Raw genomic sequence first — 17,912 nt, 5'->3', positions numbered from 1 at the left:
GATAAAGTACTATACTAGTACTACTGAGTGATAAGAAGTCCTAGTGAATGCTTGATAAGTAGACAATAATAAATAATTAGGTGTATTTTCCGGCGCGTGCTGCGCGCGCGCACTATGACTCAAAATAATATACTGGCAAGAAATAAAAGTTACTTTCACCCCTGCTTATAGGCTATTTAAACCACGAGTTGTCCTAGTGGTTAGCGTGTCCGCCTCTCGATCGGGAGATTGCGAGTTCTACTCACGGTCGGGTCATACCAAAGACCATCATAAAAATGGTACCTACTGCCGTCTGGCAAGGCACGCTGCAATACAGATGCGAGTGGAGAGTCAAACTCTCGCGGTTACCAGAGGACCAGCCCCCCACTGTAAGCCTAGCTATGTAATAGGCGAGAGGCCGAGGGCTACGGAAACCGAGATCGGCACCGCCCTATGCGCCACATGGCGTGGGAAGGACTTTGATTTGATAGACTTTTTAAATGAACAATTAGTCACCATGTTAAATTGTAATTTGAAATTTTACTGTAATGGTAGCATCCTTGTAGAAGGCTATAACAAGCTCACGATCCTGGCAAAACGGAGTAAGAGCCAAAACAGCCATTAACTCTTATTTTAATTTGTTTTACAGTCGCAATAGACTGTTAAATACATGCATTTATTAATGTGTTTGTACTGTATATAAGAATTAGGGAGTTGTTAGAAAATCAGGCTTTTGTGCTATCCATTCTCATGATCCTTTATCTTGCCGTTTCTTTCAATCTCTCTCTTTTTCTCTGTTTTGTCATGCAGCTACGAGCCATTGATGCTGAAGCGGCCAGACCCTCGCAGAAGTACTACCCAGACATGGCATTTCTGCTCTGGCTTGCTGACGTGTGGCTTACCCAGACTAGTGGTGCAGGTCTGTTGTGGGGTGGTTTTGTTTTTGTTTTGGGGTTTTTTTTGGGGGGGGGGTGCATGGATCAACCGTCTGCTCTCATCAATATTAACCTGTTACATGTGTAACTCTTTGTGCAGGTGAAGGGAGGAGTGTCAGGACTGTACGATGGTGCAGAGGTGGTGCTCGGGCCGGACTCAGGACTGCTTGAAAAGGCCCCAGAACAGCAGTTTATTAATCAGAAGATGAGGCCTGGCTCCGGGGTGCTGTCTGTGCAGGTCCTCCCTGACGGACCCACTCGTGTACTACAGGTGCAGTGCTGATGATGTTTGATTGATTGGATTAAATTTAATATTAATTGGTCATTTTGTGTTTGGCTCATGGTTGTTGTTAGACTTGGACAGTTTTGTTTTCTTTCCAGATCAGTGACTTCAATCAGCGGCGAATAAACAGAACTTGCCCTAGCACAGAGGAGAACCAGAATAAGGAGAGCATGCAGAAAAAGGATACAGAGAAGGAACTTGAGGTTATTTGCATTTTATCTAGAGAAATACTTTTCATTCTTATCATATTATGTGGATTATGTACGTGTGATTTACTCAAATGCTAGCATGAGATCAGTGATCCACAACAAGAGCAACTTAAGCTATAGTGGCATGCAGTCCCACCAGAATTATTGCCATAGGACATAAAAATCAGCCAAAATGATTGTATAAAACAAACAAAAAAAAAATTAAAATTGTCTACTTAAAGGCGTCGTGCGGTAATTTCAGCAATCAGGCTATATCATGTGTCAAAATGTCGGGTTTGGTGGGTTATTCAAGCCCCTCGGTTTCCCGCGATCTCAGTGTCACGATGCGCCCGCTACAAGCATTTAAAGTTGACGCGCACAGCCAAATTTAGGCAGCCAGCCGTTAACTAGGTCAACTTATGTGTGACGTCATACCAGTAACCTCCCTTGGGTGATGCTGGCCTGTCGCCATGTTTTCTCTATAGCGTGCGTTTACCAGAGTTGTTTACATTGCGGATTTTGTGGATTTATTCAGTTTGTGGATAGTTTTGAACACTCAAAACACTATGAAATGATGTATTAATATTCTGTGATACAAAATGCCTAATCGGTGTATTGTGTTTGGCTGTAACAACGAACACTGAACACTCTTTGTGACTGTTGTTATCAATGGATCTGATTTCAAGGTCATGGCTAGGTATTGATAGAAAAAAAATATTTTTTTAAAAACACATGTTTTAAGTGTTTCTATGTATCAATCATTAATTGTACAAAATGATTTTCATACATTTATGTATTTGTCATATCTTTCTTTGTCACATGAAGTGTTGTCTTGATAACATATGTGGCACATAATTTTAGCAAATGGATGACAGAAGATTAATTGGAAGATTTATGCCACAGAGCTGCCTTTAACTAATAATTATCACTTATTACTGACGATTGTACGTTTACTAAACAATACAATACAAAGCTCAATACTCCCAGCCTATAACATACTGAATATCAAGTTAAAATCAACCGCAATAAAAGGAAAATGATGAAAACTGGAATATTAAGGGGTCTACTGTATCAGAAGGCCCACTGCATTTCGCGAGATCGCAAGCTGTCAAGTTGCTAGAATTCAATCTTTCTAGCTATACTTTCACCCCCTACAGCTATCCGTATTACACATACAGTTGAACTCAAAATTATTAGCCCCCCTTGTGGAATTGAACATAATTCTTGATTTCTCCATGAAAATGACCATTGACAACAAATGTTTTTATTCTTGAAATAAATGCACTATGAAGACATTGTCCAACAAGTTTCATTACGATATCTTATTATCACACTGAGTTTCAACCAAAAACAGCAAAAGTGAGATGTTCAAAATTATTAGCCCCCTCAATTGTGTACCCTTTTTGACCCACAACTGACAACAACCTCTTGGAATAGTTTTTCACTAGGTTGGCACAGGTCTCCTGAGGAATTTTGGCCCATTCCTCCATTGCAAACTGTTCCAACTGGCCCAAATTGGATGGTTTTCGTGCATGGACGTTCTTTTTCAGCACTTGCCACAGGTTTTCTATTGGATTGAGATCTGGGCTCTGTGCAGGCCACTGTATGACGTTGGTCTTGGTATCCTTGAAGTATTGCTGGACTATTTTAGATGTATGCTTTGGGTCGTTATCTTGCTGGAAGACCCAACGATGACCTAAGCGCAAAGTGAGAGCAGACTTCTGCATGTTTTCCTTCAGTATTTTTAGGTAATCTTCCTTTATCATGGTGCCATGCACCCGAACCAGACTGCCTGTACCTGAGGCTGCAAAACAGCCCCACAGCATGATGCTGCCACCACCATGTTTAACTGTGGGAACTGTGTTCACAGGGTTGAAGGCCTCTCCCTTTCTTCGCTATACATAGGCAATGTCCATATGCCCAAACAGCTCCAATTTCGTCTCATCTGACCAAAGCACAGACTTCCAAAACTCATCTTTCTTCTTCAAGTACTCACGGGCAAACTTTAGTCGGGCTTTGATGTGACGATGTTTTAGTAAGGGGGTTCTTCTGGGACGATAGCCCCGAAGCCCATTCCGATGAAGAGCCCTCACAACAGTGTGCCTTGACACACAAACTCCAGAAGAGGCCAGGTCAGCAACAATTTCCTTTGCAGATGTACGGGGCTCTTTACGGACATCTCTGACAATTTTTCTTTCCAGAGTTCTTGAGATCTTACACTTGCGTCCACGACCAGGTTTGTTCTTGACCGAATTTGTCTCCTTGTACTTGGCAATGATGCACCGAACTGCAGTTCTGGAGACTGTAAACCTCTTCGAAATGGCAGTGTAGCCTTGGCCCTTGTCATGAGCCTCCACAATCTTTTGTCGGAGTTCAAGACTTATTTCTTTAGTCTTCGGCATTGTGACAAATAGTAATCCTCCTCATTCATTCAAATGCCCTGTTCCTTGGAGTCCTTTTAAACTGTTGAATGGAGCCAATTGACTACAGGTGTTGCTAGGAAGCCAATTGATTGCACAGGTGTTGTTTAAAAGCTGATTGGTTAATTAACTGTGTTTTAAAAGCAAGAATCCACATGGGGGCTAATATTTTTGACCAACTCATTTTTACCATATTTCATATAAAGACAGCCTAAAACTAATTTCATATTCCAAAATGCACCACAAACATCTGAATAGTACTGGTGATTGTTTGTGTATATCAATTTTTATCAATGCTTTAAACATTTGGAGGATATTTGGGAAAATGTTCCAAAATTTAAGGGGGGCTAATAATTTTGAGTTCAACTGTAATCATAGATTAATCACACAGCATTCTAATTCAAGTGAAAATGGTCTTTAAAAATACACACAAGTAGTGATTTTAGTCAGAGAAACCAACCAAAACAAGTCTTCAAATCGCCGGTCTTCATTCTCGTCTTCGTTTCTGTCGTCGTCAGAACTGTCCTCATTTTCTTCTGAAGATGAGCGCTCAGGTTCAAATCTGTAAGGCTGGATACCACCAGGACATTCAGCTGTCAAAATCTCTGCTTGTGGGCCATTTTCTTCTGTATCGGTAAAATCAAAGCTAATTTCCTCAGCATCGCTCCTATTTTCTGGTGTGTCCGCCATTGCAACTGCACCGAGTGGTTACTGGTATGACGTCACGCAGCTGTTCCATTGACCGAGAGGGGGCGCTGCGAACGCGGGAAATTTCAAGTGATGGGCATGACCAAATAAGGACCGATTACAACCGCGGGAAGCTTTTGAAAAATCGACGGTCAATTTATTTCGAATCTCGAAAGCATTCTGGTGCAGAATAATGCGACTTTTATCGCCACTGCGTGACGCCTTTAACAATATAAAAAACGAGAAGAAAAAAGTTTAAAATATGACAATTAAGGCCACAATAAACATTTTCATATGTCTAAAACAGTTGCCAGCTGTACCCATGAGCACACTGTTCCCCCACACAGTGAGGAGATGCCAAAGGAGAGAAAAAGACATTAAATATATCAGTGTTAGAATTGCACAAGTTAGTCAGTCCTTGTGGTTTTCACATTTCAAAGCCAATTGTCTAAAACCATTTTCTTTTCAGTTGCATGAAAGAAGCCCTTCCTGAGAGCAACTTAGAAAACGCAACACCTGAACGTCACCAAGTGCCATTAGAACTACAAGTGGCATCACGTGTTATAGTCAGATGAGACCACAGTAAAACTGGTCATGCGCACAATCAGCAATAAAAAAAAATTTTGTCAAAAAAAAGGGGCTCATATGAAAACTGATGGTATCATAAAGTCTCCTTTTTTTCTTTTTTTTTTTGGCAAAAAACCTGACTTTCTCTGCCAAGAGTTTCCAGCTTCACCATAGAAAGGTGAAAAATGACAAGCCAAGACATATTTGCAAATCAATATATAGAAAAGGTTTGTTTAAATAACTAAATAGATAGATAAACGTACAGAGCACCCCCCCCCCCCCCCCCCCCCCCCGAATTGGACCCTATTACTGAAAATCTGTGGTCAGAATTAAAGAAAGTACACACACAAAATCTAACCGTTCTGCTTAAAGGAGTAGCTCAAGATTCTTCTACAAGTGTCCACAATCTTGTTATACATTACAGGAAGTGACTCAATGCTGTTATTCTCTCTAGGGCAAATGTCAAAAAAGTTAATTGTGTAGTAATAAGAGTATGGAGAACTTTTTGAAATGTATTTTGTAGGAAAAAAAAATTTGCACTGCATTAAAAAAAAAAAAGAGGTTTTTGTTTGGGGAAAAAAAATACTGTGCAAAAACTACAGATACCACTTATGCCTTTTTTTTTTTAAATGCTAATCTTCATGAAAGGTGCCAATAATTCTGGAGGGCCCTGTACATGTGTTTTTAAATGTCTTAATAGGGCGAGACTTACACTACGTTCAGACTGCAACCTGAAACGACCCATATCCGATTTGTTGTGAAATCCGATTTTTTTGTTAGGCCGTTCACATTACCAATTATATGAGACTTGTATGCGATCTCCAATATGAACGGAAAACGACCCAAAAGTGTCCCGCATGCGCAAATTGACACGTAATAAGCACATCTACGTAATACGTAAACAAAAAAAAAAAGCGCACTCTTCAAGTTTCCACCAAAGAGGCGGGATTAGCCAACGCAGAATAGTGACTTTTGTCTCTTGTTGATGACGTGTAGATCGCATGAATGCGACCTGTCCAGTCAGACTGCAGTCGCATGTGAAAATATCAGATATGCATCGGAATTAGGACCACATATCCAAGTGGCCTGGGTCGCATGTGAAAAAAATCGGATCTGTGTCGTTCACATTGTCAATAACAAATCGGATACAGGTCGCATATGGGCAAAAAAATCGGATATGGGTCGTTTCAGGGTGCAGTCTGAACGTAGTCTAATGTGCCAGGTGATGAGCGTTAGACTTCCGTTTAAAAGATTTTCGTCAATCCAAACAAATTCATTCTGATTTCAGGTGTTTCCGGTAAACAGCTGTTTACATACACATTACATGTGGTCCACATCAAGTTTGTGCATGCAAGTACTCATTTAGTCTCAAGGTTATAATAAGAGGAAGGTTGTAAATTGTAAGAATTGGCTAACGTTGCCGAGTTTGAAATCGCCTTGCTTGTGTTTTGAGCAGTTTTCTCAGGCCGCACTAACTCAGTCAAACAAACATGACCATCTGATTATTTCGCCTGCATGCCAACATGGTTGCAAAGTAAAACTTGCCGTTTGCTGTTTGTAGGTGTTGGTAAACTTGGAGGATGGAGTAGGTCTGTCTCTGGTAAACAAGGTGCCTGAGGAGCTGGTGTTTGCCACACTGTCTGGCATCAATCTGCACTTTACACACACTGCTGCCAACCAGGTCCTGGAGCTCAGTGTGAAGGAAATCCAGGTGACTGAAGCAACAACAAAAAAAAAGGGAGGGAGGGAGGGAGGGAGGGCAACAGGGCAGCGTTTTTCCAGTGCTGATTCGAGGTGAAAAGAAATACCTTTCACATCTGGCCTCTTGTGTGTCTTTCTCTTGGTCTATCCCTCAGGTGGATAACCAGCTCCTGGGCAGCACACAGCCAGTGATGCTGTGTGTAACTCCCAACTCCAGTGAGAGCACCATGATGGATTCTGGACCTGCTCTGCAAGTCAATGCTGTCAAAGTGCCCAGCAGTCTCATGCTTACAGAGCTATTCAAGGTAAATCCTGATCTTAGGCTTTGATTGTTTGCAGAGATGCCAATCACTACGATTCGTGCGTAGTCACTACTTTTTTGACAGTAGCGCTACGACCGTCTATTCAGTTTATATGGGATTCATACGATTTTAGCATGGATGCGGTTCGAAACGCGTGAATCTATAAGGGTTCACGATATTTTGCCGGTGTTCGGTACATTTGAGGCCAATTATCGCTTGATAATTCAATATTTTGACTGTATTTATGGTCAAAGTTTGCTTCGATGGGTGCCGCCATCTTTGTTGACAAGCGTTCTGCGCATGCGCGACTTAATTATCGATGCCGCGATGGAATGTCGAGCAGCCCATGTCACTAGGTATTGAGGGGCTGTCGGGGTGTTGTAACCTCACAAACTATCGCTCAAAACATGAAATCAGGGTTGTCATCCACCCAGAACACCATGTTCCGAATATGCAATGAACATTTCACGATATATTCGCAAAAAGAAACGAAACACTGTTGGAACTGAAACAGTCATCTTCTGAAGTAAATCAGTCAGAACTGAATAAGTAATCTGACTTGATATTGATGAGATTAAAAGTGAAAGGAAGTTGATAAAAATTAAAAGTAATCAAAGTGACTTGGCATTAATCATGGGAATAAAAAGGTTCCAGTACAACTATTTGAGTATTGCTAATTGAGTGTTCCAGCATATTCTCTATAAACATTGATGGCATGTAATCTGCATTTGTTTAGTAAACTATTTGAGTATTTGCTAATTGAGTGTTCTAGTATGTTATCTATAAATATTGATGGTATGTAATCTGCATTTGTGTAGTAAAGTTAAGAAAATAATATTCACTGTTTGAAAGTTGATTGTATAGATAGTTTTCACTGACGTCACAGCATTCCGGGGAACGCCCCCCAGCTGCCATCTTGGAGGGCAAACAAAACGGACCATCGCCACTACTGGCTACATTATCTCGGACGAATTTATGAAGTTATATAGTCAGTTTTCTAAAATAAAGATCAATGTCGGCAAAATCAAGCAAACAGAAGTATATAGATACACATCTCACGGTATGCAGCCAAACTGGCCTTGATTGGGGGAATTGACCCCTACAAAGTGGACAAAGATGCATTTTCAAGTGACTATGCAGGGCTGCCAAAGCCTGAAACTGCCAAAGCCTGCTCCAAAGCCTGAAACTGACTTCATCAAACTTTAAAGGCTGTCTGATATATACAACTTTATATATTCACAGCGCGCCTTTTGGCGGATGCCGCCTGAATCACGCAGATCCGATTTTTTTTGGGGGGGGCGTTGGAGTGTCTGATTTATAATTTCAAAGTAAATTCTGTATTAAAATTACTAAATAAGCAAATCCGGTACAGTCCATGAAACAGGAAGTATAAGGATGAGAAAGAAACAGTTTACAGAATAGACCTAAAATGTTTTTCAAAAATGACCCTTGCGTGAGTGAAGTGACAAGTTTCAAATAGAAACGTGACAAACGAGCGATATTAAGTGTACATTACAATGTAAACGTACACTCAGCGGTTCCAGTTAGGCATTCTCCAGAGATTGTTCACATGATGTTTTGGTTTCCAAAAACAAACTTAAACACAATTGATTTGTTTATTTAAACAACTTACCACTTATAAAATGATTGGAGCAGACTTTGCTGTGTTTGGAAGGCTGATAATCCTTGCGGTTGCTTCTCGCAAGCCATAGATTTCTCCTTTGTATGCTGAGTTTCTTTGTTTGCTCGCCTTCGTGCTCCCGTACAGTGGGAATTCCATAAAAGCTCCGCTTGACTTCATCATCTGACCTATTACGACAGCCGTGAATACAAGAAGTTTGCACCATTGCTAGCTTTAAATAAATGTAAATAATATATAAATGAATGTAACTCGCGCGCTACAATGTGTGCTCAGTGACCCGTACGGTAAGCTTGCCCTCCAAGATGGCCGCCACCAGGGAATCCCCGACTCTGTGACGTCATGTGAAAACTATCTATACAAATTACCAGAGAAGTCTTTACTTTGTGTGAATGTGGTGAGTTATGAGTATCACTCATGAGAAAATTGAGTGATTGTGGTTTGGTTTTATTTTTCAGATAATTGAAAAAAAAAACCAAATCAACAATTTTCTCCCCCCAAAACCAACATGTCCCAGTTCATTTTAGTCACCTGTATTCACTCAGAATGGCCCTAAAAAAGCACCAATTTTCAAAATTTTCTTCGGGGGGTTTTCAGCGCCCCCTGAACCCCCAGCTGGATTGGACTCGTTACGCGCCCTGCGGTCGCTCCGCTCGTATGCATGTGTCACTACACATTGATTTCACAAAAGGTTGGCATCTCTGTGTTTGTCTTGTCGCTATGAAATACTTTTACTAATTATTTAGCTCTTTGTTGTGAAAGATTTCCACATGGTTGTCTTCTGTTTTGAAAGCGTGTTGTATTGGATGATTTTATTCTCTTGCTTTACTCAGCATCTTATGGTCACTACTCGGCGCTTCACTGTCATCATAGAAGAGAAACTCTTGCTCAAACTGCTGGCATTCTTTGGCTATGGGAAAACAGAAGGAGGTATGTAAAGTACTACGTGGTCCGTTAGGTTTTAGTAACTTTTTTTTCGTGGTTCGCACAAGTCGTGTATGACCGAAGAATGGGGGTGTGTTTCAGAGGTCGAGAAGTTGGATGAGAACCTGTATGAGAAAGCCAGTGAGGAAGCAGGACCTCGAAAACGCTATTATTTTGAGAACCTGAAGATCAGTCTCCCCCAGGTTAAATTAAGTGTCTTCACTTCACAGAAGCTGCCTCCAGACCTGAAGGTAAAATTAACACACCAGCACCATTGTGTTAAACTGCTATATTTTTACTGCAAAATCCAAGATTTATGGATAATCAGGCTTAGGAAGTCTGCATAACAAAACTTATTAATGCACACTTCCTGGACTTGACACACTACATCATATTTTCCAGGCAATTTGCATTTTATAGCAGGCAGCCAGGTGCTGGAGCTGAGCATACTGAATATTCAGGCAATTAGCCAAGAAACAGTGAAGTAGTAGTGTCAATAACACTTATAAAATTATATTTATTTGCTTAAATAAAGTGTTTCATTAGTTAAAATTATATTGATTTGCTTAAATAAAGCGTTTAATTAGTTACGCACCAGTTCAATACTGGCATCTTCTAATTTGATCACTGAGGACATTTAAGTTGTATTTAAACGTAAAGATGACGGACATGACAGATTATTCCGAGCCTCTAAATTGATTTTTTTTTAAAAAGTTGAAACCACACTTGTAGTGTTTTTCCTAATTTAGCAACAGAATCTTAGAGATACCAGGTTCAGTTAACCCTTTGATGCAAAACATATGCACACCCCTTCTAATGCACAGCATGGGTCAAAAATGACCCGCATTCATTTTCCAGGTTATTTCATGCTAACTGAGTTTTTCTTTGCTCTATCTTTTGAAATCAATTTATTTTATGCTTGAATATTCCAAGTATTCTTTAAATATCTTGTTTTTAATTACCACAAATCATTAATTTATTTTTTTTCTTTCCTACTTTATGAACAAAAATACTTTTTATATTACTACACATGGGTCATCCAAGTGAGATTTAAAATTAAATGTCTTAATACTATAATAATAATTTGTTTCAAGTAATTACTTTAGCAGTGAATGGGGCCAGTTATTTATTTATTAACTATGTAGTTAGCTGGGGGCGTCGTGGCTCAGGTGGATAAGGCGCCATACCATAAATCCAGGGACCCGGGTTTGATTCCGACCCGAGGTCATTTCCCGATCCCTCCCCGTCTCTCTCTCCCACTCATTTCCTGTCTCTACACTGTCCTATCCAATAAAGGTGAAAAAAGCCCCCCCAAAAATCTTTAAAAAAAAAAAAACTATGTAGTTAGCTAAGCCAACTACAATAAAATTAGATAACTAAAGTAGAATATGTCGACAGCTAGGTAGCTAATAGTAATTACTTGTAACTTTCTGACAAGTAATCTACTCACTCTCAAGGTAACCTAAACATAATCAATTTTTTTTTCTAAGGTAATGTTAGAACAATTGAAAAACATTACTTCCATGTATTAGATGGGCAAAGGGCGCTGTGCTGAGCTGTGAAATGTCTGACACAAGCACAATTCACAGTTCCCACCAAACGCTGTTGTAAATGCATGCGGGTCGTTTCTGACCCATGTGTGTAAACTTGATGTAGAATTACAAAAGCTGTGCTTGTTCGTAACTTAAGAAAGGAAAAATAAAAATGATGATTTGAGCTAAACAAAAACAAGATATTTACTGCATATTTGGAAAAGTAAATGACAAAATGAATTTATTTCAAAAGTATATCATAGAAACACTCAGCCATACATGAAATAACCTGGAAAATGAATGCAGGCTGTTTTTGACCCATGTTGTGCATTAGAAGGGTAGTGATACAAAAAGGGTTTTTATTCCAAAAGTAAGAAAGGAAAAAATAAAATAAGGATGTATGATGATCAAAAACAAGTTAATTGAGGAATACCTTGAATACTGAATGATGGAATTAATTTATTGCAAAGATATAGAAGATGAAAACTCAGCCGGGTCACTTTTGACCCATGTTTTGCATCAAAGGGTTAACATGGTGATGTCAGTATCTGGTATGTTGGCATTTGAAATGGGGGAAAAAAAATGGAATAAATGACCTGCATTTCATCATAAATGCATAAATGAAGGACACAATATTAGTAGTATTTTTGTTTTTAGCAGATTACAGATATCGGCTTGGGTACACTGTGTGTTTACAGAATTGTTTTGTGTGGCTATTGGTCTGCAGCTTAAGTCTGTTTTCCCTGTTTGCAGACTCTGAAGGGAACTCTGGGAATCCTACTCATCAGATTTGAGGATGCAGTCATTAATATGTATCCCTTCACTCGAGTCCACCCGTACGAAACCCAGGAAATTATCATCAATGACATACTCAGGCATTTCAGAGAAGTATGGCTCTGTGCATCATCAGTTTCAATCTTTATTATCATACTGGAGCACATGATATTACTGTTTAATTTTACTGCAGATGTTTCAAAACGCAATGTTTTGAAGTCTTTTTAAACGAACCTGTACATTCTGACGTCTCTGGTATTGGTATTTGGTGACATGTGCAGGAGCTGATTAGTCAGGCTGCTCAGATACTCGGCTCAGTGGACTTCTTGGGCAATCCCATGGGCTTGCTAAATGATGTCACAGAGGGCGTTTCCGAACTCATCAAGTATGGAAATGTAGGAGGCCTGATCCGGAATGTAACACATGGGGTCTCCAACTCCGCAGCTAAGGTAATGCTCTGAATCTTGTTGATTAGGTGTTAATACACTTGAATGGCCAAAAGTACGTGGACACGTGAGCATCACGCCCATATGTGATGCATCACTGATCCACAGACATTACGTGTCTGTTGCAACACAACTGTTCGTATGTCTTGGTATGCTTTAGCATTAAGATTTCAGTTCACTTGAATTAAGAGGCTCAAACTTGTTCCAGCATGACGATGCCCTTGTGCACAAACCAAGATCCATGAAGTCATGGTTTGCCAAGGTTAGAACTCTAGTGGCCTGCACAGAGCTCTGACCTCAGCCCCACTGAACACCTTTGGGATGAACTGGAACACTGACTGCATGCATGGACGTCAGTGCTTGAGCTCACTAATGCGCTTATGATTTAATGGGCAAAACCTCAGTCACGCTCCAAAATCTAGTGGAAAGCCTTCCCAGAAGAATGGATGTTGTTACAGCAGCAAAAGGGGGACTAAATCCGAAATGGGATGCTCAACAACTTTTGGCCATATAGTGTATGCGTTCCCACACATTTCAGCTCTCTAGCCATTTCACTTTGACTTGGCGATTCTTCGGTCTTTTATGTCTGAATCTTGTTTTTCACAGAATTGTTTCTTTGTGGCTGTTGTACTCATTTACAAGGAGCACAGTCTCTCATCTCATCTCATTATCTGTAGCCGCTTTATCCTGTTCTACAGGGTCGCAGGCAAGCTGGAGCCTATCCCAGCTGACTACGGGCGAAAGGCGGGGTACACCCTGGACAAGTCGCCAGGTCATCACAGGGCTGACACATAGACACAGACAACCATTCACACCCACATTCACACCTACGGTCAATTTATGGCCCTTTTCCACTACCCTTTTTCAGCTCACTTCAGCCCGACACGGCTTGCATTTCGACTACCTCAGAACAGCACGACTCAGCTCGCTTCAGCCCTACTCAGCACCCAAAACTCGCACGGTTTTGGAGTGGGGCTGAAGCGAGCCAAACCGAGACGAGTGGGGCTAGGGGCGTGAGGAGACACTCCCCTGTGCACTGATTGGTGAGGAGGAGTGTCCTCACACGCCCCGCGAGCACGCTGGGATCTGTAAACACCGTAAACCCGGAAGAAGAATAATTACGAATTACAAGAATTTCTGAAGCCTTATGCGCCTCGCCTCATCTATACGCTCTTGCCAGTATCTGTTGGCGTTGTCGGTGACAACAAGCCACAGCACCAAGACCAGCAACACTAACGACTCCATGTCCTCCATGTTTATTGTTTACTATCCGGGTCGTGAGACTACCGCTTAAAAGGTCACTGATGTCACTGTTTGCGCCGCTTAACGACATCGCGTGACGTCCACCCACTTTCGCTAACTCCACCCAATGTGTCCACCCACTTCCAGCCAGCACGGTTCAGCGCGGTTGTAGTCGAAATGCAACTCCAACAGCCCCACTCGGCTCGACTCAGCCCAACTCAGCACGGCACGGCTCAGCCCGACTCAGCCGCGTTGGTAGTGGAAAAGCGGCATTAGAGTCACCAGTTAGCCTAACCTGCATGTCTTTGGACTGTGGGGGAAACCGGAGCACCCGGAGGAAACCCACGCGGACACGGGGAGAACATGCAAACTCCACACAGAAAGGCCCTCGCCGGCCCCGGGGCTCGAACCCAGACCTTCTTGCTGTGAGGCGACAGCGCTAACCACTACACCACAGTGCCGCCCCAGGAACACAGTCATTTGAATCTTTGCTTACAAAGCAATTGTAAGCCATTACTCTGTAAAGCATCCTTGGGTTGGTGAAAGGCGCTCTATAAATTAAACTTTTTGTTGTAAGGTTTGTAAAAGTGCACATTAATTCATCTTTTTTGCTGCTGTTTTTGGCTTGTATTCAGTGCTAGGTTGGCATGTCAGGTTGTTTTGTTTGCTAAGTTGCTGTTAAAACAGTATTTCTCCGAGTTATTATTTGCAGGGTTCATGCTATTGTTTTGTTCATAAATCTGAGCATTGAAAGTTGATTCTTCTTTTAGTATGTATTATAGATGGTAGTAACGCCTTGAAATAACTAGGCAAAGGAGAGAAAAGAAGAAACCTTTATTTGTCACATGCATACTTCAAGCACAGTGAAATTCATCCTCTGCATTTAACCCATCTGAAGCAGTGAACACACACACACTCAGAGCACCCAGGAAGCAGTCAGGGGTCAGGTGCCTTGCTCAAGGGCACTTCAGCCCAAGGCCGCCCCATGTCAACCTAACTGCATGTCTTTGGACTGTAGGGGAAACCAGAGCACCCGGAGGAAACCCACGCAGACACAGGGAGAACACGCAAACTCTACACAGAAATGCCCTCGCCAGCTGCTGGGTTCGAACCCGGAACCTTCTTGCTGTGAGGCAACAGTGCTAACCACTACACCACTGGGCTTCACTTTCATATTATGAGCATGATACCAAAAAGGCATACTGCATGTGTCTGCAGCTCCTATATTTGGCGCATCTGAACTATTTAATACTTGATGTATTAGAAATATTTATAGATATATTACAGATATATTACAAGCTTGCTGTGAGTTTATGTTAATAATCATAATAAGGGGTGGTGTAGTGGTTAGCACTGTCGCCTCACAGCAAGAAGGTCCGGGTTCGAGCCCAGCGGCCAGTGAGGGCCTTTCTGTGTGGAGTTTGCATGTTCTCCCCGTGTCCACGTGGGTTTCCTCCGGGTGCTCCGGTTTCCCCCACAGTCCAAAGACATGCAGGTTAGGTTAACTGGTGACTCTAAATTGACCGTAGGTGTGAATGTGAGTGTGAATGGTTGTTTGTCTCTGCGATAACCTGGCGACTTGTCCAGGGTGTACCCTGCCTCTCGCCCATAGTCAGCTGGGATAGGCTCCAGCTTGCCTGCGACCCTGTAGAACAGGATAAGCGGCTACAGATAATGGATGGATGATAATAATAATCTATAATAGACTGTACGCACATGGATAGATAGTATCCGGACTCATTATTAGCTCAGCTATGATGGGTCTCGTTTTATTCATTGCTCTGATAGACTGGTGTTGTAGCAGATTGCGCGTGTGTGTGTGTGTGGTCAGACCAAAGTCCTGTTCCAGCCTGCATATCCAGTCCTGTAGCCAGGTCCCAGCATGTCTGGTTAAGCCCGGGTCTCTCAATGGCAGCCAGCTCCCTGTCAGCTAGCCCCTTTCTTAGTTTCCCTTTAGTCCTTCCCTCCTGGTTTACTGTTCTGGCCAGGAGAGCATGCTGTGAGAGCTGGCTTTACCATCGCATCCTACCCTAACTTCATTATACATTCCTGCAGTAGCTTCTGCTCACTAATCACCAAAGCACAGAAATGGTTTTCGGCTCATTAGGCTGATTCAGCTTGTTCATGCTCCTGAACATATGCTAGAATGAGCTGAAACGAATGATCTGTGACGTGACTGATGTCTTCTAATACTAAATACCTGGAAATAGTGTTTCCACCCGTTCTCAATTCTCCTTGTTGCCACTGGCAAATTTTTCTAACAAAATAAAAATTCTATTACTCCCCATGCACATTTTTTCCCCAAGTATGGGTGAAAATAAAATGATTTGCCAAGGTCTTCTCCTACCTCATAAAATTGCATGCCAATTGCATTCAATAGGGAAAAATCTTTAAAAGGATTTAAGAGCTTTTGATGATGCGTCCAAGAGACTTTAGTATTAATCACTTGGGAATAGTGTAGTCTTCCCCTCCCCCTTTTAACTTGTATTAGAAAAGTGTGTGTGTATGTGTGTGTGTGTGTGGGGGGGGTTAACTTTTTGTAACTTGCTTGGAAGACTCAGGCCCTGTCCACACGGCAACGGATTCAGGTGAATCCGATAAAATTGTTTATCGTTTCTGCCTGGCGTCCACACGGCACCGGCGTTTTGGGTGCCCCAAAACGAAATCTTTTGAGAACGGGTTCCAGAGTGGAAAGATCTGGCAACGGAGCCGTTGCGAAGTCGTCTGGATGAGTAGAACAGATTTGTTTACGATGACGTCACAACCACATGACTGTCAGTGCTTCACGCCGGGTAGAAGTGTAATGAACTTGATGCGAGTTGTCAACAAATCCTATAACTTGGTTCATGAAATGCGCTTACAAAATAATTTCACTGTGAATATTTATTGTGTAATGGTGCAAAGTGAGAGAGAGAGAGAGAGAGAGAGAGAGAGAATAGCCCTTAGGGCAGAGTCAATCCCGCCAGCAAAAATAGGGAAAAAAAGGAGCGATCTCACCTCTTCAGATGTTTGTTTAAGTCCTACAATACATTCTTCAAAAAGGGCGTAGAAGAACAAAGTAATCCATCAACGTGTAGCATTCAATTTATTCCGGACCATTAAAGACGCCGCCTTCCGCGTAGAATCATACGTTATCCTCACCACCATATTGGATAGGTCAAAGCGGAGAATAAAGATTAGCTGCGTTTAACTGTACCAACAGGTTTGCCGTCCAAACGAGATCACATGGGATTACCTTTCACAGGTGAGACTGGAAAAATACTTTTCATTGTATTTGGTCATTATAATGTAATTTTACGAACAGATTTTTCTGACTTTGTGGCTAATATGAAGTCTCGCGCATAATAGTTTATGCGCATGCGTCCTTACTTCTTCTATTGTTCTGGTGTCTCCGAAGGGACCGTCTTACAGCGCCCCTAGAGGTGTGGCATGTGTATTGCATCGTTTTCAGCAAGCGTTGCGTTGCCATATGGACCTGATATTTTACTGATCCGTTGCCCATGTGGACGCAATATTTTTTTTAATAACATCTCGTTGCCGTTGTCGTGTGGATGTAGCCTGAGACATTCTAGTAGTCCTGACAAACAGTTTTTACCCCCAGGCCATCAGGCTTTTGAACCACGGATTATAATCACCATCTACCTCTATATTTCCATCAGGCTTTGAGCCACGGATTATATTAGCAATTTTGCACAAGACATTGCACAGTATATCTACCTCTATGTTTGCACATTGTTTGTTTGCCCGCCCTTTTTTTTTTTTTAAATATTATCTTCATTTTTCACTCTACCTTTATATTTTGCATTCCATATGCATTTTATATTTAATATTTTCTCTATATATTTCTTTTTATTTTGGTAAGCGTAGTTTGGTCGGGCAGTTGCAAAATAAGAATTTCCTTACCCAATAATAAACCGCTGTGTCTGTTATTGTGTATATGACAAATAAAAATCTTGAATCTTGAAGTACTCCTTCAACTGCATTTTGGACTACCACCGTCAAGTATGCATCGATCCAGCTATGCTCCTGCCATTATAGAACACTTTGACCATTGTGTTCCTGTTTAAAAACTCTCTACTGCTACTGTAGCATATGTTGCGAATCTGTGGCGTATTACATTTCCATTGGTTACTTTAAGGCATGTTTAATAATCTGGAAAAATTGACTCCTGAATGGTTTCACCAACTTTACCTCATATACATTCTCACCTCCGACTGCCGCACCCTGTGAACAAGTTTATGGCCGTCACACTTTGGCTGGATCCCACACATAAATGCACAACCACACACATTC

General features: G+C 41.6%; 1 protein-coding gene across 7 annotated transcripts in view; it reads left to right on the top strand.

Moving 5' to 3' along the window:
* vps13d (vacuolar protein sorting 13 homolog D) overlaps window positions 1-17,912 on the top strand; it is a 182,201-nt gene that overhangs the window by 137,196 nt on the left and 27,093 nt on the right. For all 7 annotated transcript variants that reach the window (XM_060938250.1, XM_060938255.1, XM_060938254.1 and 4 more), the window contains exons 57-65: window positions 790-898; window positions 1,015-1,185; window positions 1,296-1,400; window positions 6,621-6,770; window positions 6,916-7,065; window positions 9,535-9,631; window positions 9,728-9,876; window positions 11,911-12,045; window positions 12,213-12,380. In XM_060938250.1, the coding sequence (XP_060794233.1) occupies window positions 790-898; window positions 1,015-1,185; window positions 1,296-1,400; window positions 6,621-6,770; window positions 6,916-7,065; window positions 9,535-9,631; window positions 9,728-9,876; window positions 11,911-12,045; window positions 12,213-12,380 (1,234 nt within the window). The remainder of the gene's footprint in view (window positions 1-789; window positions 899-1,014; window positions 1,186-1,295; window positions 1,401-6,620; window positions 6,771-6,915; window positions 7,066-9,534; window positions 9,632-9,727; window positions 9,877-11,910; window positions 12,046-12,212; window positions 12,381-17,912) is intronic.

This window comes from Neoarius graeffei, chromosome 13, assembly GCF_027579695.1.
Source record: "Neoarius graeffei isolate fNeoGra1 chromosome 13, fNeoGra1.pri, whole genome shotgun sequence".
Classification (NCBI taxonomy): domain Eukaryota; kingdom Metazoa; phylum Chordata; class Actinopteri; order Siluriformes; family Ariidae; genus Neoarius; species Neoarius graeffei.
This window is presented reverse-complemented; position numbering and strand designations above follow the sequence as displayed.